The 25,511-nt window shown below is 50.2% G+C and overlaps 2 protein-coding genes across 4 annotated transcripts; both read left to right on the forward strand.

The window, feature by feature from the left end:
- The first annotated feature begins 404 nt into the window (after positions 1-404).
- Positions 405-11,313, forward strand: HAUS5 (HAUS augmin like complex subunit 5). Of its 2 annotated transcripts, none has more exons than XM_080908633.1 (19): positions 405-534; positions 1,050-1,112; positions 1,208-1,240; positions 1,382-1,406; positions 2,521-2,626; positions 2,707-2,866; positions 5,099-5,168; positions 5,257-5,339; positions 5,809-5,866; positions 6,013-6,137; positions 6,303-6,366; positions 6,446-6,576; positions 6,764-6,926; positions 7,102-7,182; positions 7,249-7,394; positions 7,712-7,814; positions 7,897-8,026; positions 10,662-10,794; positions 10,886-11,313. In XM_080908633.1, the coding sequence occupies exons 1-19, from the start codon at positions 437-439 to the stop codon at positions 11,001-11,003; spliced, it is 1,890 nt and encodes a 629-aa protein (XP_080764759.1). In that variant the 5' UTR covers positions 405-436; the 3' UTR covers positions 11,004-11,313. The 2 variants fall into 2 exon arrangements, with proteins under 2 accessions (XP_080764759.1, XP_080764760.1); XM_080908634.1 differs by having other exon boundaries at positions 10,867-10,908.
- Positions 11,314-16,741: 5,428 nt separating this feature from the next.
- RBM42 (RNA binding motif protein 42) lies at positions 16,742-25,488 on the forward strand. Of its 2 annotated transcripts, XM_080909065.1 has the most exons (10): positions 16,742-16,972; positions 17,191-17,326; positions 18,946-19,030; positions 19,126-19,200; positions 20,680-20,745; positions 20,822-20,997; positions 21,557-21,889; positions 22,116-22,233; positions 24,930-25,124; positions 25,206-25,488. In XM_080909065.1, exons 1-10 carry the CDS (start codon positions 16,833-16,835, stop codon positions 25,316-25,318), a joined length of 1,437 nt encoding a protein of 478 aa, XP_080765191.1. In that variant the 5' UTR covers positions 16,742-16,832; the 3' UTR covers positions 25,319-25,488. The 2 variants fall into 2 exon arrangements, with proteins under 2 accessions (XP_080765191.1, XP_080765192.1); XM_080909066.1 differs by lacking the exon at positions 20,680-20,745 and having other exon boundaries at positions 20,843-20,997; positions 25,206-25,485.
- Positions 25,489-25,511: the final 23 nt, after the last annotated feature.

The raw sequence follows: 25,511 nt of genomic DNA on the forward strand, positions 1-25,511 counted from the left end.
GGTTAATGGAAGAGTTCTAGGTTCCTTCGGCCAAAGATGAGGAGAATGACTACTTTTAGCAAGTAGAAACGATTTTCTTAAGTCCCCGAGGGAATGCTGGGTTTTGTCTAAACGCCAGGAAACGGGAATTTCTTGCAGGTCGCAAGTTTTCAAGGGAAGTCTCTAGGACCTTGTGCCTCTTACAGTGTGCGAAAGAACAAAGGTGGATAAGCGGGAGTCAACCTCACCCCACCCTTTTCATTCACTAAGCTACATACACTGGAGCGCCAAGAGCGTCTAGGAGGAGCAGCCTGGCTCAGAGGGACCCGGCAGCCGGGACCTGCAGTCGCCTTGGCAACCGGTGACATCTCGGCGTCGCACTCCTGACGTCATACATGGGCGCCGCGCTTGAAGAGAGTGCGGGAAGCTGCGACTGCAGCTGAGCCCAGTGACAGCCATGGAACTGACGCAGCAAGAGCGGGAACTGAGTCGCTGGGCTGCTGAAGAGATGGGGGTACCCCCAGAGGCCCGACCCCGGGAGTCGACGCTGCGCAGGTGAGACTGCTTCTGGATTAAGGACACTCCCCATCCTGGAATTAGCTTCAAGGAGTAAGATCCCCCGCCCTTCATCGAGAATGAGACACCCTACCCATAGTGTAAAAATAGGATCTGCAGAATAAGCGGGTCCCTGCAGCACCTCACCTCTGCCACTCTCAACCTAAGCAAAGACACTAGGCAGTTAGCAATGGCTGTTCTATTGGGGACCAAATCTGCAGAAACAGTAGCTACACATGACCCTGTTATGAAAGACCATTTCTGGGGTGGAGACCTCATATACCAACTTCTGGAAGTGACTACAACTCAACCTCTTGTAGAAGAAGGGGAAGCCCGATGTGGACTAAGAACACCCTCACAGTTAGGGAGAAGGACACCCACTCAGTGACACCCCCAGGCTCACCCAGAGAAGTGAAAAATCTTGTAACTTTCCACTACCATAACTGTGGAGAATGTGGCAGGTCCTCCTTCTCCTGGGCAATGTTCCAAACAGACTTTATGCTGTATTCCTTCAGGCTGTGTCTGGGTCAGGGCGCTGACATCTGGGCCTACATCACACAGCATGTGCGTAGTCAGAGGTAAGCCAAACCTAGTGCAGAGGGGAGGCCTAGAGAGTGGGAAAGGCATAGGCAAGACCCAAAACAACTCCTCTCCTTCCATCTCTCCAATGCAGGAGTATCAGGACAACCCAGGGAAACCTCCTCTGGTAACTGCCTCTTAAATTCATTGATTCCTGTCTTCCCCGGTTTTGTCTAACCGTGTTCATAACCACGGCCTCTACTTCCTGCCTTCTCCCCTAGAAGCCCTAGCCACCTCCTAACTCTGCTCTCTGCTCTCGTTTCTCTAGGTATGGCCGTCAGGAGAATCAAAAGGTGAGAAGCCTGTGCTGTTAATTTTCTCTTTCACCCAAAAGTCAGCTTGCAAATATTTTGCTCTAGGCCCTGGAGATGATGGGTCTGTCAGGGACACCAAGTTACAAGACAACACAAATCTTTGTGCTCCCAAGGGTTGTGGTGGGGGGGGGGGAGCCAGGAACAAAAATGGGGAACATTGAAAAGAGGAAGGTCCTCAGAGGACCTATAGTCTCAGGAGGAAGCAGAAGGATCACCATGAATCTAAGGCCAGCCTGGGCTACAGAGTGAGACCTGGTCAAAAGTAGATAGAATAAACAAAATGGAGAAGAGGAGAGAGGGAAGGATGGGTTTGACAGAGCTGCCAAAGAATACAAGAAAGATGTCAAGACTAGGAGGGGGAAACCTAGAGAGATGACCCAACAATTAAAGAGCACTTGCTCTCGAAGAGGACCCCAGTTCACACCCCAGCATCCAGAGCAGATGGTTGACTATGACTTCAGTTCTAGGGGAATCTAACACCTTCTGGCCTCCACTGGTGCCTGTATGCATGTGGTACACAGACACGCATTTAAAAAAAGGGGGGGGGGGGGTTGGAGAGATGGCTCAGTGGTTAGAGCACTGACTGCTCTTCCAGAGGTCCTGAGTTCAATCCCCAGCAACCACATGGTGACTCACAGCCATCCGTAATGAGATTTGATGCCTTCTTCTGGTGTGTCTGACGTCAGCTACAGTGTACTCATATACGTAAAATAAATAATTTTTTTTTTTTTTTAAAAATAGAAGCTAGGTATATTGGCACCTGTCTGTTATCCCAGTACTTAGATGCTTAAGCAGGAGGGCTGTGATTTAAGGGCAGTCCGAGCTAGTTACACACCAAAACCTGTCTCGGTGAAAATGAAAAAATAATAAAAGGCATCTGACAAAGATGCAGGTGTCACCACACAGAAAACCAAGAAGATGTACAGGCAATACCAGGAGGGAAAGAGTCGGGTAGATTCTTAGTGCTTCTCTGTCAGACCAGAGCCAGGAGATGAGGTGAAGAACGGAGTGCCACCCAGAAGGTAGTGCAGCCCGGCTAAGCCCCAGTGAATCCAAGCATCTGACCCTCTGACCCTGTACCTGATCCCACTAGATCCATCGGAAGTTGGAGCTGGAAGCCACCGTGGCCCGCCTTCGGGCAGAGAGCCAAGAGCTAGACCAGAGCCTGGAGCTGATGGATCAAGAGACTGAGGCTCAGGGTGACTCATGGGGCCAGCCCAATGGGCAGTGAAACCCTGGATGACAGAGGTGTTGACAGCCACCTCTGTTTCTCCCACAGATATAGCCATGACGCAGGCACTGCAGAGCCTGAAAGATACCCAGCATCGAGCTCTTCTCCTCCAGGCCCTAGCTGGGGCTGTGCGAAGACAGCAGCGTGGGTTGCAAGAGCCCATGCAGCGGCTGCAGAATCAGCTCAAGCATCTACAGGACATGCAGAGGTGGGGTTCAGCCTCCCCAGGGAGGTTAGACATTCTCCTCAGAAAGCCCCGTGTTCTGTCTGATGCCTTCCTTTCAGGATTCTGAGCTTCCAGCTATAACATAAGGGCTGTCAGGATGGGCAGTCTTATTATCTTGGGCACCTGGATTTATGGTGCCAGCTGGATGCCTACAACACTGGCTTTGGAGAAACAAGCGAATACACAGAATAAGCCCCTCCCCCCCCTTGCTGGAGCTGATGTTCTCCTGCATAGAAGGCAGATAGAGGAAATACCTCATAGTTTCAGCTAGATATAAATCCTGTGAAGGGTGTAGGATGAAGGGAGAGGGGTAACGTTTAAGTTGGGGGAGAAGTCTCCGTAGCAACCTTAAAGGCTGGAGGTCAGCTTGGAAAATGGACAGCCAGGAGAATGCAGCCAAGCCCAGAGGGACAGTGTGAGGAGGTGGAGCGGGAGAGGTGGACAGGGCCATGGAGTCATTGTCATTTCTCTCTGAAACAGCAGACACCACTGCTTAGCTACTTAGAACTGCATGACCTTAGGCAGTGCATTCTTTGTGCCTCTAAGCACTGATATCTAGCCTTTCTAGTTGGTATAAGAATTAGGTGAGTCAGATCGTGGATAGATCAGGAGACATCTGCCAACTATTCTAATGTGACAGGAAAAGTGTCGTGTTGGAGAGGGTACAGAATTGTGCTGTGACAACAATCCTTAGGTCTCACAAGTGTGGTTTGGTTTGATTTGGTTTGGTTTGGTTTGGTTTGGTTTGGTTTGGTTTGGTTTGAATACATGTTTCTATGTTTATTTCTTTTCTGGATGTAGGTGTTTATATTTTGTGTGGGTGGATATATTATTCACGTCTGTGCACCGTGGATATAGCCTGGTGCTCTCAGAAGCCAGAAGAAGACATTGGCTTCCCTGGAACTGAGAGCTGCCATGTGGTTGCTGGGAATTGAACTCAGGACCTCTGGAAAAGCAGCCAGTGCTCTTAACCACTGAGCCATCTCTCCCTGGAGCTGTTTTCTGTAGTGGTACTCAGCTCTAAACCTCAGACTTCACACATGCTAAGCAAAGGCTTTACTACTGAGCTACATCCTCTACCCTTTGTTTGTTTGGCTTTTACTTTAGACATGGTCTGTGCAGACCAGAGTGGTCCTAACAAAATATAAACGATAAGTGTCCAAATGGACAAGCAAAATGGCACAGGCCAGGTGCAGTAGTGCATGCCTTTAATCCCAATACTTGTTTTTAACGTGTCTGCCTGTGTGAGTCTATGTGCCCCACATGCATGCAGATGTCCACTGGAGGCCAGAGGGTATCGATCCTCTGGAGCCAAAGTAGAGATAGTAGTGACCCAGGTCCTGTGTGAGAACAAAAAGTGTTGTTAACCAGTGAGCCACCTCTCCGTCTCTCTGGCCCTGACTTGCTTTTTACACTTACTTTCTATGAAATGTGAGTCAGAGTCTCACCAAGTTACCTTAAATGTGCTTTCTAACCACAGCAGCTGTGACAGCTTGCCACAGTACTGGGATGACAGGCCTGTGCCAGGGCCAGCCACATCTAGTTACTTTCTGGTTAGGGTTTTGAGACAGAGTAGTCTCGCCTGAAACTTACTATGTAGCCCCGGGGGCGGGGGTGGGGGCTGGGGAAATAGATGCTCCAGGTTAAGAACATTGGCTACTCTTTCAGAGGGCTGTGGTACAATCCCCACCACCCACGTGGGCTCAAACCATGTAGACCATATTGGCTTCAGACTTTTAGTAATCTTTCTGTGTCAACCTCCTGAGAGCTAGTTCTCAGCGCCGTGGGTTGAAAGACCCGTTCACAGGGGTCACCTATATCATCAGAAAATACAGCTACTTACGTTGATTCATAACAGAAGCAATATTACAGTTATGAGGGGGCAACGACAATGACCTTATCGTTGGGGGTCACCATAACACGAGGAACTGTGTGAAAGTGTCACAGCGTTAGGAAGGTTGAGAACCACCGGCTAGAATCTCAGGCACGAGCCACGATGCCTGACTGAAAACCCGGATTTTTGAAAGGGTTGCTGACCCTTTTAAAAGGTCCAGCCAGGGGGAGACAGGAATAGGGAGACCAATTAGGAGGCTGATATAGGGGACAACAGTGACCTAATCTGAGAGATGGCCCTTGAAACCTGGGCAGTTTGAGGAGGGAGAGCACAGAAGTACTCTCCCTAGGACCCCATCCCAATTACACTTGTCCCTCCAGGAAAGCCAAAGTGGATGTGACCTTTGGACCTGTGGTGTCACCAGCCCTGGCCCTAGAACCTAAGGTGTTGGTAAGTGTCCTGGGCTGTGTGGGGCTCTGAGGTGTCGAGGATCGAGCAGAGGCCTAGAACCCACTAACACCCAACCTCTTCTCCATAGAGCGACGTCCGGGCAGCCTGCTTCCTCCGAACTCAGTTCCTGAAGAACCTTCTGACTCCCCAGACCAGAGGAGACAATATCCTGTGAGTGTTCAGGCTTGGGGGGATGGGAGATTGCTAGTCTATCAATTCGTCAGACAGTGGATTTCTGGGTTATTTCAGTTCTGATCCCTGCCATGGGAGAGCTCCTAGGATAGGATAAGGAAGAGGCAGACCCACCATAGATGCTGACAGCCTAGGTAGTCAGGGCTGTTTGAGGAAGGGAGGCCTTAAGCTCTAAAACACAAAGGAGACCCTATTCAGCTCTGGAGGTGGGGTTGGGGCTCTGGCCAGGAGACTTAAGAAGGGTAAATGATCAAAAACCAAAGAGGACATGTAGCAGCCCCCAGGCATGCAAGTTCAGATAGTTGGGGAACTAGTAGGCACAGATGGACTCAATGTCCTTATCTATACAGTGGGGACAGTGATGGCTCCTACTTATATGCAGTGGTGATCGATAGAGGGCAATTGATGTGTCTAACAACACTGATAGTCTGCTTACCCAAATCCACAGAAGCCCTTGTGAGGACCACGTTGGAACATCCTATCAGCAGTGGCTGACCTCAGTTGAGGTGAGAGGGCAAGGCTCCCGGGAGAGGGTCCCTCCTCCTGCTTCATGAGGAAACGTCCAGGCACCCCTAGCCATCTAAGTCAGTGCCACAGAGGCCTGGCTGACACCCCTGCCCCGTCAAATCCTACCCTGCCCTGTCCCTTCCAGACACTGCTGACAAACCACCCTGCAGGCCACATCCTGGCCTCCCTGGAGTACCTGGCTGCAAACCGGGAGTCAGAGATCCGGTCCCTGTGTTATGGGGATGGGCTCAAAGAAGAGGAGCCGTCCAGGTGAGGCGTGAATGTCCCCATAGCCAGGAGTAGGCACAGTGGACTGCAGGTGGGGTGGAACGGAATGCCAGCCAAAACGGGGGAAGGGAAGACTGATATTGACTACCCACACTCCTCAATATGAAGAGGCTGCTCCCTCAACTGCTCTGTCCCTACCCACCCCAGGCCCCAGGCCCCAGACTCTTCCAACTCCAGCCAGGTCCTGCCGTCCACTGATCATCTCATCCAGGTAACCCTTAGACACTTTTCTGAGACCCACTGAAGCCCTGTCCCCATGGACCATGCTCACAAGGACCTTGCACCCCCAGGAGGGCTGGCAGGCTGTAGGTGCGTTAGTTACCCAGAGGAGTGCGCTTCTGAGTGAGAGACAAGTCCTGATCAGCCGCCTCCGGGGCCTAGTGGAGGAGGTGGAGAGACTTCCAGTGGGATCCACTGAGAGGTAAAGATGCTCCCTCAGCAGAGGCTAGGGATTCTGGATGTTGTCTACCCTGGGGTCCCCTTTACTTCCTCCCTTTCCTGGTACTTGTCTCCTGTGGTTGGGGTTCTTCATGCCTTCCTAAAGATCTTATCTCCCCAGGGTGGCTGCCAGTCTCTCTGCGCTCTTTCACTTCCTTCGCATTTCCCAGGAAAGTCCTGCTGCTGGGCCTTAGGCACAGTGGCCTATGGGCCGAGCTCAAGGCTCTTCATGCCCAGAGCCAGGAACTGGAGAGTGCAGTCGGGCACCGGCAACTTCTGCTGCAGGAGCTGCAGGCCAAGAGACAGCGGATCCTGCAGTGGCAGCAGCTGGTGGTGAGATCCTCAGCCTGGTAGACCGTCAGAGGGGGGCTGTGGGGTATAGAGACCAAGCACTGGGTCTCCCAGGGTTTGAGAGATGGACTACACTACGCCTTTAATCCCAGCGATTGGGAGTCAGAGGCAGTGGGAAGAACAGGGAGCTAGTGCCGGTGGCTTTTTGACTCCCTAGGAGGAGAGGCAGGAACAGATCCGTCTGCTCATCAAGGGAAACTCAGCCAGCAAGACTCGCCTGAGCCGGGGTCCAGAAGAGGTAAGGTGAATTGTTGGGCAAGGCTGGGCGGGCTCTGGCTACCCTGCTACCGTCTCCATCCCACAGGTACTGGCCCTGATTCAGCAGAAACTTGTTCCCACCTCTGAGGCTGTGGCACCACAGAGCCAAGAACTGCTTCGATGCTTGAAGGAAAAAGCCAAAGAACTGCCCCACGTTCTCCTGGGCCCCCTGCCGCCATACCATGTCAAAGGGTGAGGCTGGGGCCAGCCCTGTCTTCCCTCTGAAACCTATTCAAATGAGTAGTTCCAAGGTGAGGTCCAGTGAGAGGAGAGCCCCAGTCTCAGAAAATAAAGGTGATCAAGAAGACGTCCTATATCCACCGTGGGCCTCTACACACACCTTGCACATGTACACAAAAGTAGCCCAGGTCCCCAGACTTGCCAAACCTTACCCCATATCATCAGCCCCAGTCCGGTCTCCCAGTCCTTCGGCCTACTTCCAGGTCCCTGCACCCCCAGAGCTTCTGTAAATCAAACTGCTCAGTGTTCTATTTGCTACCCACCCCCAGGCTGAAGCCATTACTACCATCTATCCATCAGCTGCACCCCACTAACCCGAGGAGCTCCAGCCTCATCTTGCTGAGTCACATACTGGGACTGCCTGTAGGGAAAGTAAGTGTCCATGACCTGTGACCTGTCTGCCCATCCCAGTCCTAACCCTGTGGCCAAGGTGACCGTCCTCCCCTACCCCCAGGCGTCCGAACTACTGCTTCCAAAGGCTGCCTCTCTGCGACAAGATCTTCTGTTTCTCCAAGACCAGTGGGGTCTCCGAGAAGGAAATCTCTGTGTGAAGAACAGTCTGCCTCCGGGACCATCCAGCCAGGGTACGTTGACCTTGCTGCCTGCCTCCCAGATCCAGCACGGCCTCCTGAAGTGCTAGAGACCCCAGTACTGCGTGTGCCGGAAGCATTCTTGCTTCAGCTGTGCGGCAGGCTCTTGCTGTGTTTGGTGTCCCACTCCCAGGCCCCAATTGCAGAGCAGGGAACTTAGGTGCACAAGGCTTAGCAGCCTGACCTCATGGTAGAATGAAGGTTGGTTAGTTTGATATATATATATGGTCTTTTGGTGTGCTCCTCACTGTGTAGCCCAGACTGTTCAAACTTTCAAACTTTCGATCCTCTTGCCTCTGCCTTCCAAGGCATGCACCCTGCCCCCACTCCCCCAGCCCAGGCAGGAGCGCGGCTGTGAACGTGGGTCCCATCCCAATCCCAGCCCTAGGGTTAGATGTGGATCTAACTGTAAGGCTAAACATCCCATCCATTTGCCAACTACTCATTGCCTTCAACGTACCTGTTTTGTTGCACTGCGTGTGCATTCGTGTGCCTGCGTGTGCCACACCATGTTTGTGAAGGTCAGAGGACAACTCGTTGGAGCCTGTTCTCCTTCCATCATGTGGGTCCCGGGGCCCAAACTCAGGTAGTCCAGCATGGCGGCAAACACTGTCATCTGCTGGGCCGTCTGGATGGTCCAGTGTTCTTTTGTTGTTTTGCTTTTGTCGTTGTTTGTTGAAAGGGGGTCTGGCCAAGCAGCCTAAGCTGGCCTCAAACAAGCAATTCGTTCCCTCAGCTTCCCAAATGCAGGTTTATAGCCTCACACCACTACCCCTGGCCTCACGATTCTCTTGAACTTTTTTTGGTTAGTTGGTTGGTTGGGTTTCTCTGTGTAGCCCTGGCTGTCCTGGAACTCACTCTGTAGACCAGGCTGGCTTCGAACTCACAGAGATCTGCCTGCCTCTGCCTCCCAGGGTTAAAGGTGTGAGCCACCACTACCTGGCTATAGATCTGTAACAGCCCTGGATCCCTCTATTCTAAAGAATACTTTTGTTCCCTTTCTTCCTGCCTCCCCTTCCAGCTAAATGATCCCTAACCCCTATGTCAGCTCACCAGAAAGCCTTCAGAGTCCCAAATTCAGGGTTCTGGGGCACCATATCTGCTTCCACTACACTAACCCATGACTCAGAGAATTCCCAGAGACCGCAGGCTTAGATAAAGAACATGTTAGAGTCACGGTGGAGGTCACAGACAGGACGCTCAGTGACTGCGATGCTCTGCATTTGGTTTCAGTGGGGTCTGTTCTGGTGCAGTGGGGACTAGGCCCAGTCACCATCCTGGGGAAAATGGTGCAAGAGTGGAAGGTTGGAGCAGGTGAAAAGGTCCTAGGAAAGATGGTGAGTTAAAGATAGAGCCCAGGGGGCAGAGCGCTTGCCTAGAATGCATACAGCCCTAGCCTTCACAACCAGAACTGCATAAAACTAGCCATGGTGGTTGGGAATGGTGGCATACACTTTTAGTCCCAGTACTGTGGAGGCACAGGCAGGCGTGAGTGTGAGATCAGTGGGGTCTACATCGTAAGTTCCAAGCCAGCTAGGCCTACAGGGTGAGACCTGTCTCCGAGAAAAGGGGAGGTGGCTAGAGAGATGACTCAGTGGTCCAGAGCACTTGTTCTTGCAGAGGCCCTGGTTCAGTCCCCAGCACCCACATAGCAGCTCACAACCACCTGTAACTCTAGTTCCAGGGGACCTGCTGCTGTCTTCTGGTTTCTTCGGGCACCAGGCACAATTGTCCTGCATATACACACATGAAGGCAAAACACTTTTTTTAAACAACTTTTTTTTAAGTTATTATATATAAGCACACTGTAGTTGTCTTCAGACACACCAGAAGAGGGCATCAGATCCCATTACAGATGGTTGTGAGTCACCATGTGGTTGCTGGGATTTGAACTCAGGACCTCTAGAAGAACAGCCAGTGCTCTTTACCGCTGAGCCATCTCTCCAGCACGGCAAAACACTTTTAATAAACCTAAAATACACACACATACACATGCCTGCACACACCTGCAGATCCAGTACTTGGGAAGTAAAGGCAAGAGGGTCAGAGGCTCAGCATCATCCTTGTATAGCTAGTTTGAGGCTAGCCTGTACTACATTAGACCTTGCTTCAAACATAATAATAATAATAATAATAATAGGCTAGTTGTGACATGCACCTTTAATCCCAGTACTCAAGAGAGGCAGAAAGGTCTCTGTAAGTATGAATCCAGCCTGGCCCACATATGGAGTTCTAGGACAGCCAAGCTAGAGACCTTGTCTCGAAAGAGAAAGGCAAACCAAGAAGTGTGGTGTCTCATGTAAGCTCTGAAGTTAGCCCAGGTTTTCCCCAGAAGGGAACAGAAACCACAGAATGCAAACTGTGAGGAGTCTGGACTCAGGGAAGTTGGGGTGCACTGGGGAACCTGGAAGGCACTGAGGGGCAGGCTTCTGAGCAAGAGGGGGAGAAGCTTCTGGCTAACATGGAGGGTGACCAGAATGGAAGACTAAGGCCTGGGACAGCCAAGTTTTGTGTGTGTCACACACCGGTAGACCGCAGGGTAGACAATAGGAAAGTCCAGGTTGAGGCTCTGAAGGCAGCATCCTAGAGATGGGGACCATGGAACTGCCTCCCCACTTGTAACCCCCAGAGCTGCTGCAGATCCAGGAGTCCCAGGAAAAGGAGCAGAATGAGAACATGGGGCAGACCCTGAAGAAGCTGGAGAACCTGCTGAAACAGGCACTGCAGCATATCCCTGAGCTACGGGGCATCGTCGAGGACTGGTGAGGGGGCATTTTAATATCGGGGAACTGACTGCCACGCTGGGAGGGTGTCGAGGACAGGCCTTTCCTCAGACATCATGCCCTTCCCCAGGTGGGAGCAGCCCGGCCAAGCGGCCCTCTCTGAGGAGCTCCGTCAAGGTCTGTCCCTGCCCCAGTGGCAGCTGCGCTGGGTGCAGGCCCAGGTGGCGCTGCAGCAGCAATACAAATGAAGAGGCGGCCAGAAGAGTCAAGACGTGCAGTTAGCCCGGCGCTGTGCTCGCGACTGAGGAACGAGGGCCGCTGTTGATTTCTAAGCCAGCCTGAGCTACACAGCAAATTCCAAGGCAGCCTAAGCTGCATAGTGAGACCCTATTTCAAAAATAAATAGAGGGCTGGAGAGATGGCTCAGAGGTGAAGAGCACTGACCGCTCTTCCAGAGGTCCTGAGTTCAGTTCCCAGCAACCACATGGCGGCTCACAACCATCTGTAATGAGATCTGATGCCCTCTTCTGGTGTGTCTGAAGACAGCGACAGTGTACTCATATATACAAAATAATAAATCTTAAAAAATAAATAAATAAATAAATAGTATTTAACTCCCGAACTTCACCTCCTCAATAAAGCATTTGAAAGAAAGCGTTGCCCAGTTTTATTAGCTTTGTCTTGGCAGAGACCAGCAGTTCCTCTCTGGCTGCTGTTCTGTGGTTCCTCCCAGGTCTTGCCTGCCCTTCCCACTAAAGACAAGAGGAAGAGGTGTACTCTGGATCATACACCTTAAAGGGGCTGCTTCACTGTTCCACTCAGCAGATCAAATACAATGAACCAAAGCCCCTGCCTTCAGGGAACTAGTGGCCTAGGAGAGGGAGGTAGCCAGCTGGCAAGGTGAATGACTGTATGGAACTTAACTGCCATGGGTACTATAAGCAGGGTAATGGTGTGGGGGGGGGATGGATTTTCAGGGCACAGCCTTGCTGGCAAGGTGACCAGAGAGTACAATAATACAGTGTCTTGAAAGAATAGAGCAGGTCAAGAGATGACAATGTCTTCTAGGTTCTGTTTTCTTAGTCTGACTGTAGCCCTGGCTGGCCTTCAACTCATGAGCTTCCTGCCTCCACCACCCCTACCTCAGTGTTTGTATTACAAGGTTGCCTTGATTCCCTTTCTAAATGCTGCGGCAAAATAATGGGTGAAAACAACATACAAGAGGCTTATTTTTGCTCATATTTAGAGGCTACAGTATGTCCTGGCAGGTAAAGCGTGTAGCTCTGTGGTGGTAGGAGCTGAAGGTATTGCTTGTTTATATTGTAGCATCTGGACTATATCTGGAGATACTGAATAGAAACCAAAGATGAATACAGTGTTCAGAGCTCACTACCAGCAACTCACTCCCAGCCAGACCCCATGTCCCAGAGGCTCACTTACCTCACAAAACAGTACCACCATTTGGGGACTAATTGTCCAAACATGAACCTGTGTGGGCTGTTTCAGATTCAGATTCCAACATAGATCTTATAGTTTGTACAGTTTTTATTTTTTTATGTTTAAATCAGAGCCATCTGTAGTTTATCTTAGGAGTATGTCTCAGGGTTTTACTGCTGTTAACAGACACCGTGACCAAAGCAACTCTTATAAGGACAACATTTAATTGGGGCTGGCTTACAGGTTTAGAGGTTCAGTCCATAATCATCATAGTGTGGCAGCATCCAAACAGGCATGATGGAAGAGCTGAGAGTTCTACATCTTCATCTGAAGGCTGCTAGCAGAAGACCGGCTTCCAGGCAGCTAAAATGAGGGTCTTAAAGCCCATAATCAAAGTAACACATCTACTCCAAGGCCACACCTACTCCAACAAGGCCACACCTCCTAATAGTGCCACTCCATGGGGCAAGCATTTTCAGCCTACCATATTCTACTTCTTGGTCCCCATAGGCTTGTTCAAACAAGTGTATGGGGGCCATACCTAAACATAGCATAATGCAAAACATAGTAAGTCCAACTTCAAAAGCCCCCATAGCCTATAGCAGTCTCAGCAATGTTAAAAGTTAAAAGTCTCTTCTGAGATTCATCCAATCACTTAACTATAATCTCCAAAGCAAGATGAAACCAGCTGCGCAAAGTCCAAACTCTGCATCTTCAGTTCTGATGTCAAAGCACCATTCAGATCCCCAACTCTTCTTTTCAACTTTGTTGACTTCCACAAACTTCTTCCTCCTGGGCTGGTTCCACTTCCTGTTAGCAGCTTTCCTCAGCAGATAGCCCATGGTTCTGACATCTTGAACATCTTGGGGTCTCCAATACAACTTCAGTGTTACAGCTTTTTCCAGTGTCTGGGATCCACACATGATCTTCTGGGCTCCTCCAAAGGGCTTGGGATCTCCAGCTCTGTCCTCTGTAGCACTCTAGGCTCTGGTTGACTCCACTGCTGCTGCTGTTCTTGATGATCATCCTACGGTACTGGGATCTACAATACACCTGGGTCTTTGGCTGCAACTAGGCTTCATTCATAGGCTCTCTTCATGGTGCTGAGCCTCAACTTCTTTGCATGACCCCTTCAGTGGACCATAAACTGCAACTGAAGCTGCACCTTCACCATGGCCTCTCACAGTGTCGAGCCTCAGCTGCTCTCCATGACCCCTTCACACCTTCAAAACCAGTACCACCTAGGTGATTCTTACACATTACCAAGTTCAGCTGCAGCAGGAGGTACAGCCTTGGCTCTCTCTGGAACACAGCTGCTTTGTGCTCTCGGGGAAACACTTCCCAGATTTCACCTCAGTGATACTGGTCTCTTCTTTTTTTTTTTTTAAATGTGAAAGTCCTCATTTTTTTCAAAGATTTATTTATTATATATAAGTACACTGTAGCTATCTTCAGACACACCAGAAGAGGGCATCAGATCTCATTACAGATGGTTGTGAGCCACCATGTGGTTGCTGGGAATTGAACTCAGGACCTCTGGAAGAGCAGTCAGTGCTCCCAACCGCTGAGCCATTGCTCCAGCCCCCACTGGTCTCTTCTTAATCACTGCTAACTTCTTAGCTCCAGGAAATCAGCATCAATCAGTGGTCCCTTCTATTTTTCACTCTAAAGCCAGTGCCTGATGGCTAAAGAGGCTGAGTTTTGCTGCTTGAGGCTGGAACATCCCCCGCCCCCCAATTCTATCACCAATTTTCTGTTCTTCAACTCCCTCACTGCCTAAGCTTGACCACCCTAGAACTTGCTCTTGAACCCAGAGATCTGCAAGGCTGTCTCCTGAAGACTGGAATTAAAGGCATGTACCTCCATACCTGGACTTAAGCTTTTCTTCACCTAGAACCTACTTTGTCCGAGGCTGGCCTTGCACTCAGAAATCTGTTTGGCTTTGTCTTCTGGGAATAAAGGTGTGTACCACCATGCCTAGATCTAAACCTGACTAGATGGGATCTTGCCTCAAAAATCCCTTAATCTGTGATCGCCTAGAACATAGGATTCTGCTCCATTTCACTTCCTGATGCTGCTTTAATACTCGAACCATACATTTTGTATTTTTTTCCTTTCTAAGCTTGCTATGTTTGTTTAAAATGCTCTTCTTCGTATGACTTAACCAGAGAACAAAGTCTCTACCGGGCTTTTTTTTTTTTTTTTTTTTTTTTTGAAATTTCCTTTGTCAATGCAACTAATATAAATCTCTTTACCTTAGCCTCGACTAGACTCTTCATACAAGGACAAAAAGCAACCACATTCTTCACCAAAATATCACCAAAGAAAGTTTCTAGGCTACATACTGAAATTCTCCACTGAAACCTCTTGGGCCAGGTCCACACAGTTCAAGTCACTCTCAGTAACAAAGTCTTCCATATTCCTACTAGGATATCTCATTAAGCCCCTCTTAAAGCATCCCACTGCTTTCCAAATCCAAAGTCCCCAAATTCCCATCCTTTCAAACAAAAGCATGGTCCAGTCTATCACAGAAATATCCCAGTTCTTGGTACCAACTTCTGTCTTAATTTTACTGCTGTGAACAGACACTTGATTTTCCAAAAACGTGCACCGTAAATAAAATGACATATACAGTCACAGCAAACAATCCTCGTGCCCAGACTGTAGTCTCCAGGTGCCATTTCCGACTAAAAAGAGCCAGCAGTCCTGGGGAGATGACTGACTCTAGGTCCATGGCAAGAAGTATACAAAATGTATAGGAATTACTTTCTGCCAGAAAGCAAGGAAGTCCTTCAGGACAACTAGCCAAGTGAGGAATCTAGGACCGACCTATGGAGCTCCCTCACAAGTCAAAGATGCCAGAAGAAAACTGCACAGTGAGGCGGGACACACCTGTGACCCCATCACTCAGGAGGTAGAGACAGTAGATGTTGGGTTTGATGTGGGTTACATAAAGCATAAAGCAGGTCAAGTGTCCTATAATACTGTAGCTAATTTTAGCTAATCTATCAGGTGACGAATCTGGGCCCATTTTTGGTATATCAGTTGGCCTATAGGTAGCCATTTGTCTCTGGGGAGTTTCCTTCGACTTAGCATTTCAGCCTGTTAGGTGGGACAATGATGAAGTTATTTCCTCCATAACGACTTCCACTTTACATTAGGATGTTGTTATCAGGGCCAAGGAAGGCTGAAATAAATGGGGTGTCCATCAGAAGCATCTGATTAGCTGGTCCAGGTGAAAGACAGGAACCAAAGACATCCCCTGGACTGGTTTATATCAGCTGTCAGCAAGTCAGGGCTCAGTAGCCTGCAGTCCACAGGTGATCCCTGGATGTCAGCCACGTGAAAAATCTGCTGAGGCGGATATAGACTAGGGACAGAGTGAAATTTTTCTGGTAACTGGGCAAAGTGAGTGTAATGGAGCTAGTTGCCTGGTGTTCCTTAGCTGACAAGCTATAGTTAGCCTAGCCATCAATATGATCAGAGACCTGAGAAGGATAATTATGATCTACTTGGCTTATGTATCAATTAAAATGACAGAGACTAGTCTATAGTCAATTACCTAGACAGTCTTCCCAGGCTCCTATGGTTTTCCAAAGACTCAAGAGCAGTCTAACGATGAGTTAAGAAACAAAAACAAACAAACAAAAAACTTCAAATTCCAAATGAAGAACGTGCTACAAAAGACTTAACCTACACTCCTGATACATGTCCCTGGAAAGAGGAGCCGGTGAAAACCCAGCAACTAAATGGAACTGGAATATGGCGTCTTGGTTAGATGCTGAAACAGATTAAGGGCCTTAGGTGAACACAAAGGGAATTAGAGTAACACAGGAGTCCTAATTCATGAAAATGTTTGCGGGTTTAGTGGAGCCCTGAGGAAAGAGGGGGCAGATCTCTTTGAGTTCAAGGCCAGCCTGGCCTACATATCAAGTCCCAGGCTAGACAATCAAAAACAAATATAATTTAAAAATTAATGTTTAATAAAAACTTCAATTCTCTCTAGATATCTTTCTATAAAAGTATATTTTTGTTCTGTACCTGTAATCCCAGCATTTGAAAGCCTACGGCAGGAAGATTTCTAATAGTTCGAGGCAACCTAGGGATGCCTCGGCTCAAAACCAAACCAAACTAAACCCCAATATGAAAAGAAAAACATGGAGGCAATCAGTAAAATTAAATTTTGTTCAAAAACAGAACAATGAACTGACCCCTGGCAAGGTATCTGCTAACCGAGGGCAGAAAACCCCTAGCCTGACTTTGCTGTGTTTACAAACTTCTGGAAGGGCCCCCGAACTTCCGTGCCTCCACAAAGTTCCGGCTTCCACAGAGGGGTGGAGCAAAGTGACGTTGCTTCGCTCTCATTCGTCCATCTTCCTCTACGGGGGCGGGGCCTACCCGTACTGCGGTTTTCTGTCAGACGCGAGACTCTTCCGGGGCCCTGTCTTTCCGACGCTCTAATTGGCTTGTGCTCGTCCTGGGGGTGTGGCCATGTCTCATTAGCCCCTGTTCTTAAACCTACGTCCTCACGCAGCGCATCCGTCGCGGTAATCCATACGTCATCGGCCGGCTCCCACCCTGAGGGGACAGGGACTCGACCGTAGAGCCCGCGGCGGCGGCTGGAAGGAGCGGTGAAGGCCATGGCATCAGCGATGGCCGGAGCGGGCCCGGCTCCGGGACTTCCGGTGGCGGGAGGACCCGTGGTCCCGGGGCCTGGTGTCGGCATCCCGGGCAAGAGCGGCGAGGAACGCTTGAAAGAAATGGAGGCGGAGATGGCCCTGTAAGGCCCTGAGTAGGAAAAACAAAAGCTATTTCCGGGCAAACCCACTCAACCCTGGAGTCGCTAGGTCTTCAGAAACCTGAAATGCGGTTCCATACGGGGCCGTGGGACCCGAGGGACGCGGGGAGGCGTTGGCTGGGATGAAAGTGCTGTCGAAAAGTACCCAGCGCCTCAGGCTTGGTGAGATCTGACCTATGGTATCTGTCCCTCACCCCCAGGTTTGAGCAAGAAGTACTGGGAGCTCCGGTGACCGGAATTCCAACTGCTGTGCCTGCAGTGCCTACGGTAGAGGCGATGCAGGTCCCCCCAGCTCCTGTGATCCGCCCAATTATTGCCACCAACACATACCAACAGGTAAGGAGGGAGCTACAGCTTATGAGTCGGGAGAACACAATGGTTTGATCCCAGTGAGGGTCTATCTGTGGAAAGCAATTGACGTTTTGGCTGGCATGACAAATAACTTAGGTGCCAGGGACTCAGGACGCAAGACAGTATATATTTAATCCATTGGAAACAAGTATTCCCCAGCATCCTTTGTGGTAGAACTTTCTGCAGTGGTGGAATGTTCTATATAAACATCTCTTTAAAGTTTCTACTCGCAGATTCGGGATGTAGTTCAGGGGGTAGAGCACTTAGCCTGTGCAGAGCCCTATTTTCTAAGCCCACCACCACAACAGCCAAGACAATATAGTAAGTTGCATATTTGTGTTAAGTCATTCCCAAGGTTCCTTGATCCTTATTCCAGGTGCTTAATAGTCAGGTGTAAGAAGGAAACAAGGAGGAACTATTTAAATGAACAACGTCAGAAGAAACTTGTTAATTCTGTTCACAGTCATTAGGTGGGCTGGGACGTAGCTCAGTGGTAGATCTCATGGTTGGCATGCCAAAGCCATAGGCTTCATCCCTTGTACTCAGGGGAGGAGAAATCAAAAGCGGGTCTCAAGTGCCTTCCCTGCACTAGGCACTGTTCTAAGCAGGGGTTGTATAGAAGAGAACAATACCCAAAGGTTCTTGTTTCTTTGGCCGTAGAAAGTGGTAAGGAGGAGAGAGTTTTATTAGCAGTCAGGGAAGGCCATTTTGGTTTGGTATCAGTAAAGCAAAGGTATAAACGAGATGATGTAACCATGCAGCTGTCCGAAGCGTCGTTATCCCGGGCAGAAAGCTATCCGTGCAAAGATGAGACGAAGCTGTCCACGCAACAGCAGAGCGGTCAGTGGCTAGAGCGGAGAGAACCAAAGGGGACGTGGTGAGGATTAAGAGTGAGGGAAGCTAGATCTAGCAGGGTCTTCTGAGCCGGCCTAAGACCCTTAGCTTTTACTTTAAAAATGAGGAGCTACTAGAGAATTCTAAGTAGGTGGGTGGTAATGGTCTAACTTATAAGTTCAGCAAGTGGCTTTGGCTATCTGGATAATATACTAGGGAGGGCAAGGGTTCGTGCAAGGAGGTAGAGGAAGAGGTCAATCTAGGTAAGGTAGAGGTGGAAAATGGAGAACAAGTCAGACATTAGTTGAGATCGTGTGGGGTCTGCAGACTCAGCGCTGAGCATACCTGCTCTCAGAAATGACAGGGCCCTGGCTAGTCCTTGGCAGGGAGATAGTACAGTAGGGACGCTGAGTCAGAGAAAGTGATCCTGGGAGACAGTAATAATAGTAGCTTAAGCTATTAAGCAGTGGTGGGGGCACAGCTTTAATCCCAGAACTTAAAGGCAGAGGCAGGTGAATCTTTGTGAGTCTGAGGCCAGCCTAGTCTGCAGGTGGAGTTACACGACAGCCAGAGTTACACAGAGAAACCCTGTCTTGAAAAAAACAAAAAACAACACAAACAGCTTTACTTAGTACGGCTCCAGAAGCCCCAGCGAGAAGAGACCTTGTGACAGACCCTGACTGGTCACCAGCCCCATAAAACAAAGGGTAAAAGTATTAACCTGCCAGGGGAGCCAGCATCTCTGAGTCAGGACTCCTTCTCCCCAACAGGTCCAACAGACCCTGGAGGCCCGGGCAGCTGCTGCAGCCACAGTGGTTCCTCCCATGGTGGGAGGCCCTCCTTTTGTAGGCCCAGGTAAATAACAAAATGAGGGGCCCTGTTTTGGGCTGGGTGGAAAAAGGGGTGCCCAAAGGTTGCCTCCCACCATTCTTATCTTTTCCTCCCCACAGTTGGCTTTGGCCCTGCTGATCGTAGTCACCTGGACAGTCCTGAGGCTCGAGAGGCCATGTTCCTGAGGCGAGCAGGTAGGTTGGGGACCAAGACCTCACTTTTGGCCTGCACACTTGTTTAGGTTTCGGAACTGGCTTTGGCCTGCTGCAGATCCCTTTGTCATCCTAATATCATCTTATACAGTACATCCCCGACCACATCCTTCCGCACTGTCTCCAGTCAGCACTCCGTCCGATTCGCTCAGATCTAGTCTTGCCCTGCATTTGTCATTGCAGATCTAGACAAGTCTCACCAACTTCTAGCACCTCCTAGAAAGCTCTTCCGTTCTTACTATGCTTGTCATCATATGCTTCCTCTGACAAGCAAGCTCAGCGAAGGGCAGAACTCTTGATTTTTTTCCCCCATAGTAAATATAACAAACATAACAAACCACTGAGCACCAGGCAACTGACTGGTAGTTAGGACACTTAGTGACCTGGCTCCACGGAGAGGCATATGCCCCAGCTCATTCAGGAGTTCTGAGCATGGCCGAGATGTCACCAAGTCAAGGGGCCTTCTGTGTTCTGCTGCGTGTCAGCTGTGACCCTCAAACCTTGCTGTCCACCAGCCATTGCCCACACTTCCACACAATCACATACTGCTGGGTTTTGTGACATTACTTGTGAGAATATGTGGTGAGATGTGTTCTCAGTTGAATGTAAAGTTCTGTTAACTGTGTTTTATACATTAATGCTAATCTTTCTTTTGTGCTGAGGATGAACGTAGGGCCGAGAGCGTGCTCCGTACTAAGCTGTATCCAAGCCCTTGGCTTTTAGAAATGACCTTGCTGTGCAGCTCAGGCTGGCGCAAACTTAAATCCCCAGTGCCTGCCTCCCGGGCACTATACTTACTGGCATGTCCCTCTCCCTATCTTTCTTATCTGATGGTGTCTGACAAACGTTAACATCTATTCTTCAGTAAATTAGTGAAAGTCTGACTTGTCACCCTGCCCAGCTCCCTGTCCTGCTGTGTCCTCATATGATGGCTCATCCAGGAAGGCTGTTTTGATGCCTCCTAGTCTTTCTCCTGGGGCTACCCATATCCTCTGGAATACCACCTATACCGAAAAGAAAGGGTTTTCCTTAGAAACGCTCTCCATGGCGGTGATATTTCTACTCACCTTTACTTGATTCCTTTCATTATCCTGAGGTCCTATCTCATGGGTCCCTTTCTCCAGGAGGCCTCTAGTCTCCTCCCTACACCCCTCCTGGCCTAGTCAGAGTGCTTTTGCCTCTGATAGCTCTGTGGGCTGCCTTTCTCTGGCAGTGCATGGATTGCCGCCTGGACCAAGAGCACCAAAGGATCATGTGGTCAGCTGGGTGCCTAGCACTTCCCAGCAGGCTTAGGCTCACGGAAAATTCTCAGTGTGCTGAGTGAGTCGATGGCAAGACCACTTCATCTTCTAAAAGGCTCCTCATCCTCTTCTTCAGGATTTCCTGGGTGCTCAGAATACCTACACACCTTGTCCCAAGTGTCCCTTTCCCCCATGACACCCCCATCTCTCTCTCCCACAGCTGTGGCCCCTCAGAGGGCCCCTATTCTGCGTCCTGCCTTCGTCCCCCACGTGCTACAGAGAGCAGGTGAGGGGCCAGGGTCTTGATCCCTGCCAAGCAATTTCTCCCAAGCCACGGGACTTTCCCACTAACACTCTGACAGATTCTGCTCTTTCTTCTGCAGCTGGTGGCCCCCGACCTATGGCCCTGAGGCCTCCACACCAGGCCCTGGTTGGACCCCCTCTGCCTGGGCCTCCTGGACCACCCATGATGCTGCCACCAATGGCTCGGGCACCTGGGCCGCCCTTGGGTTCTATGGCCGCTCTGAGACCTCCCCTGGTAAGTGGCCACTGACTGCTGGAGTAAAAGGTCCAATGGGTGGGTCCCAGGCCTGACTTTGTATTTCAGTCTTTCTTTCCCCGACTTTATTTTTTACCTCTGCATCTTTGTAACCTTGTTCTTTTCTTTCTTTGTATGACAAAACAAAAACAGAACAAAACAAAAACTTGGCTTGCTTTGCTCTTTGGAGACAGTAACTTGCTATGTATGTAGCTCAGGCTGGCCTAGACCTTGTAGTCCTCCTGCCTCTCAGCCTCCTAAGTGATGAGGCATGTGGACTGTGTGCCCAGCCTTCTCCTGTGCAGAAGAGAGTTCATTATGGAGAGAAACACCTGCTCTGGATTAGTTCCATGTGTTTCTGTTTTCCTTTGATTGCCCTTTTAACCTGTGCATTCACCGTCCCCTTTGCTGCCTGCATTTCTCTGTGTCCAGCTACTGCACTTCTTTGCTCACTGTTCCCCTGGCTCCCAGACCCTTGCTTTGCACACAGTGGGGGGTAGTAAAATGCAAGTGCAAGCCTGTGAGCTGCCCATCCCTCACAGCCTCCCCTTGCCCACAGGAAGAGCCAGCAGCTTCTCGAGAGCTAGGCCTAGGCCTCGGTTTGGGCCTGAAGGAGAAGGAGGACGCGGTAGTGGCCGCAGCAGCTGGGCTGGAAGAAGCTAGCGCAGCAGTGGCAGTGGGGGCAGGAGGAGCCCCAGCTGGGCCTGCAGTCATTGGTCCCAGCCTCCCGCTGGCCCTAGCCATGCCCTTGCCTGAGCCTGAGCCCTTGCCCCTCCCGCTGGAGGTAGTGCGTGGCCTGCTGCCTCCGCTGAGAATTCCTGAGCTCCTGTCTCTGCGTCCACGACCTCGGCCCCCTCGGCCCGAGCCGCCTCCTGGCCTCATGGCCCTAGAGGTAAGCAGGGAATGTGCAGAGAGGGGACAGAAAGGGCCAGGAGAAAGCAGAAACCCATGAGCTTCCAAACACAGGAACACAGTCCTCTGGCCAGAGGGTGGTCGGGTCAAGGGAGCCAGCCCCTCATGCTCCACATCCGGAAGCAGATCCAATACTCAAATGTGAGGTGCCGTGGCTGGAGGCATTGCAGAGCACAAGACTCAACACCCTTCCCTTCCCCCTGTAGGTCCCAGAGCCACTGGGTGAAGACAAGAAGAAAGGCAAGCCAGAGAAACTGAAACGCTGCATTCGCACGGCAGCGGGGAGCAGCTGGGAGGACCCCAGCCTGCTGGAGTGGGATGCTGGTGAGTGGCCAGAGTGGCAGGTTGGATGTTACCCATCCAAGAATAGGCCACACTGAGTTTTCAGGGCCACCAACAGGGAAAGGAAGAGGGTGACTCCACAGTGCCTGGAGGGCAGGACTCTCCTCACCATGGGAAGTGGTGGGCAGTTGGTCTCTAGGGCTTTCGAGATGTGCCTCTGTAGTCCAGCCTGGCCTTGTCCTCTATTGGCTCGGTCTTCTGAGTAATGGAATTACAGATGTGAGCTGCCGTCACCCCCAGTTTGCTGAAGTTCAAGGGTTCTGTTCCAATTTCATATGAAAAGTTTAAAGCACAGTAATGCAGTGAATGGCCTACCTGCCGCCTTAGATCCACAGTTAACATTTTGCTGTGTTTGCTTTATTCCTGTGTGTTTAGGTTTCCCGTATCACCAAACCCTCCCATCCCCCCTACCCACACACACACAGTCACACAAAGCAGGGATGGATTCCAAGGCCATGTGCGTGCTAGGCATCACAAAGCCATGCCCGTGCTCCTCATTACTTAGTGTTTGACATAAGAATTGAAATTATCATTTTTTTTCTTTGTGAGGTGGCGTCTCATGTACCCCAGATTGACCCCAGACTCATTATGTAACCAAGTAAGGTGTTGATTTTCTGCCTCTGCATGTGAGGCTGGCGTGTACCATGACTCTTCAGTTTATGCAGCGCCAAATTGATTGAACCCAGGGGTGCGGTCAGCTCTGCCACCCACTTAACATCCCTAGCCTACTGCTTTGTTCTTAAATACCTCAGAATTCCCACCTAAGGAAGACACTATCCCATGTCATGATAACATTAGAACAGCTAAGAAAATCACTAACTCATGGATGTCCACGCTCTCTGTGTGGCCGAGGCCAGTCTTGAGCTTCCCGTTCCTTTATGTCAGTCTCCCGAGTGCTAGAAGAATCCATACAAGTGTGTTTAAACTGACCTACGGAGCCTGGGCATATAGCTCAGTGGTAGAGCGCTTGTCTAGCATATGTGAGCCCCTGAGTTCCATCTCCCAATAGTGCAGGAAAAAACTAGACAGGCTGACGGTAGAGATGCTTCTATTACTACTCTTGCAGAGGACCTCAGTTCACTTCCCACAGGATACCACTCACAGCTACCTGTAACTCCAACTCCAGGGAACCTGAGACTTCTAGACCCCAGGAGTGGCAGCGCTCACATGTGCATCTTCCACACACAGGCAAATACACATTTACTTAAATAAAAACTTGGGGACTGGGGAGATAGCTCAGCAGTTAAGAGCACTGACATAAAGCCAGGTGGGCAGGGAACAGCCTGGGGGCACCTCTGCTTGCTTGAACACCACTACAGACCTTGCCCAGGTTGTCGGCCTCAACAGGAAGCATGCTTGTAAGAAGTACCTGCCCACAAAGATGTGTTAGCTGGCCTGGCCAGGTGCCACATGGTGTGATCCCAGCACTTGGGAGGCAGAAGCAGGTGGATCTCCTGAGTGTTGAAGGCCAGCCAGGGCTACATAGTGAGACCCTTCCCTCCACCCTCAAAAAAAAAAAAAAAAAGTTTCAGCTGAGAGGCCAGCTTGTGGAAACTTGGCTTCAGGATGCACCTCTGCAACCATTTTCTTATGAAGATAGTCTAGCCAGCATGCCTAACTTACATTTTATTTAAGTTTAATGGCCTTGCTAGGAAAATCTCATAATAGGTTGTCAGGCTATTTCCTCCTGGGGTAGCCTAACTCACTCTCAGATAGTATCTTTAATCACCTTGGAAGCCATGAGGCAGCCTCAGCCATAGCTAGGACAAAGCAAACTGCCTTTTACCCCAGCCCTCAGCTGTTCTCTCCTTCCCTGGGACAGGGCTGTAGCCTGGTGCAGTTCACTTTATCATCTGGGTCTCATGTCCCTATTTCTATGGAGGAAGACAGTAGTTTAAGAGAGTGGCGATAGAGGCCTGGAGAGATGGCTCAGTGGTTAGAGCGCTGACTGCTCTTCCAGAAGTCCTGAGTTCAGTTCCCAGCAACCACATGGTGGCTCACAACCATCTGTAATGGGATCTGATGCCCTCTTCTGGTGTGTCTGAAGATAGCAACAGTGTACCCATATAAATAAAATATATCTTTAAAAATATTAAAAAAATAAAAAAGTGGTGATAGAGATCTCCTTGGAGAAGGGGCAGACATTGTGTTCCCATGTCAATGTGGGGTGAAAGCGGTGCAGCTGAGGAAGAATGAGGTGCCCCAGGAGGCTGGTGAGTGCCAGAGGCTCAAAGGACCAAGCAAAGACTAAAGCTAAGACAGGGTTGAGGCTTCGTTGTTGAAAGAAGTGACCACCGTAGATGAGGGGAGGCTGTGCTGTTAGAGGTGTAGACACCAGCGTCGTGTGTGTTCACGCTTGTACTCCAAGCACATGGAGGTGGAGGCAGATTGAGTCTGAGGCCAGCCTGAGCTACTACATAACAACCTGTTCCAAAGGGAAAATAGAGTAAGACTGCAACCAGATGCTTGACCCCCTCCCGGCTCTGCAGGATGTGAGTTCAGGCAGTAACTTGAGTCCTCTGCCTCTTTTGGAAAGGGCCTAGAGACTCAGAGCTTCCCTGTGAGGCTGCCTAACACAGGTTCACCACTGCCTGGATATTGGCAGTCAATAAATAACTGAAGGTTCTGGGCAGAGACTGGGGATGCTCTGACTCTGACCTCTCCCCTCCTAATTCCAGATGACTTCCGGATCTTCTGCGGGGATCTGGGCAATGAGGTGAATGATGACATCTTGGCACGAGCCTTCAGCCGTTTCCCATCCTTCCTTAAGGCTAAGGTGATCCGTGATAAGCGCACTGGCAAAACCAAGGGCTATGGCTTTGTCAGCTTCAAGGACCCCAGTGACTATGTACGTGCCATGCGAGAGATGAATGGTGAGTGGGGCCTCCCGGGGAGGGCGGGTATGGTAGAAGCCTGACCTCCCAAGTCTGACCTGGAACCCTTCATTCCCGCAGGGAAGTATGTGGGCTCACGCCCCATCAAGCTTCGCAAAAGCATGTGGAAGGACCGGAACCTGGATGTGGTCCGGAAGAAGCAGAAGGAAAAGAAGAAGTTGGGCCTCAGATAGGATCTATGGCTAGGCACCCGCTCCCACCCGGCTGTGCACTAGCTCCTTCCAACAGTTGTCTGTGGGAAACCCCCGGCTGTCCACTCACCTGTCCCATAACCAGTTTCAATAAATTACCTTCGTTTCCATCCCTGACTGGACTTAGAAACTGTTGGCCAACAAGGCCTGGCTCACCCCACTTAAGAACTGAGAA

The sequence above is a fragment of the Micromys minutus genome (genome assembly GCF_963924665.1).
Source record: "Micromys minutus genome assembly, chromosome: 32".
Classification (NCBI taxonomy): Eukaryota; Metazoa; Chordata; class Mammalia; order Rodentia; family Muridae; genus Micromys; species Micromys minutus.

What these genes read in the sequence shown, in the direction of transcription:
- HAUS5 (XM_080908633.1), top strand. Translation starts at nt 437, where the DNA reads ATGGAACTGACGCAGCAAGAGCGGGAACTGAGTCGCTGGGCTGCTGAA. An exon ending in ACCAGAGGAGACAATATCCT is followed by an intron (nt 5,340 to 5,808) that starts GTGAGTGTTCAG and finishes CCAAATCCACAG; the next exon opens with AAGCCCTTGTGAGGACCACG. An exon ending in AAAGAAGAGGAGCCGTCCAG is followed by an intron (nt 6,138 to 6,302) that starts GTGAGGCGTGAA and finishes TACCCACCCCAG; the next exon opens with GCCCCAGGCCCCAGACTCTT.
- RBM42 (XM_080909065.1), top strand. Translation starts at nt 16,833, where the DNA reads ATGGCATCAGCGATGGCCGGAGCGGGCCCGGCTCCGGGACTTCCGGTG. An exon ending in CCCTCCTTTTGTAGGCCCAG is followed by an intron (nt 19,031 to 19,125) that starts GTAAATAACAAA and finishes TCCTCCCCACAG; the next exon opens with TTGGCTTTGGCCCTGCTGAT. An exon ending in CATGTTCCTGAGGCGAGCAG is followed by an intron (nt 19,201 to 20,679) that starts GTAGGTTGGGGA and finishes TCTCTCCCACAG; the next exon opens with CTGTGGCCCCTCAGAGGGCC.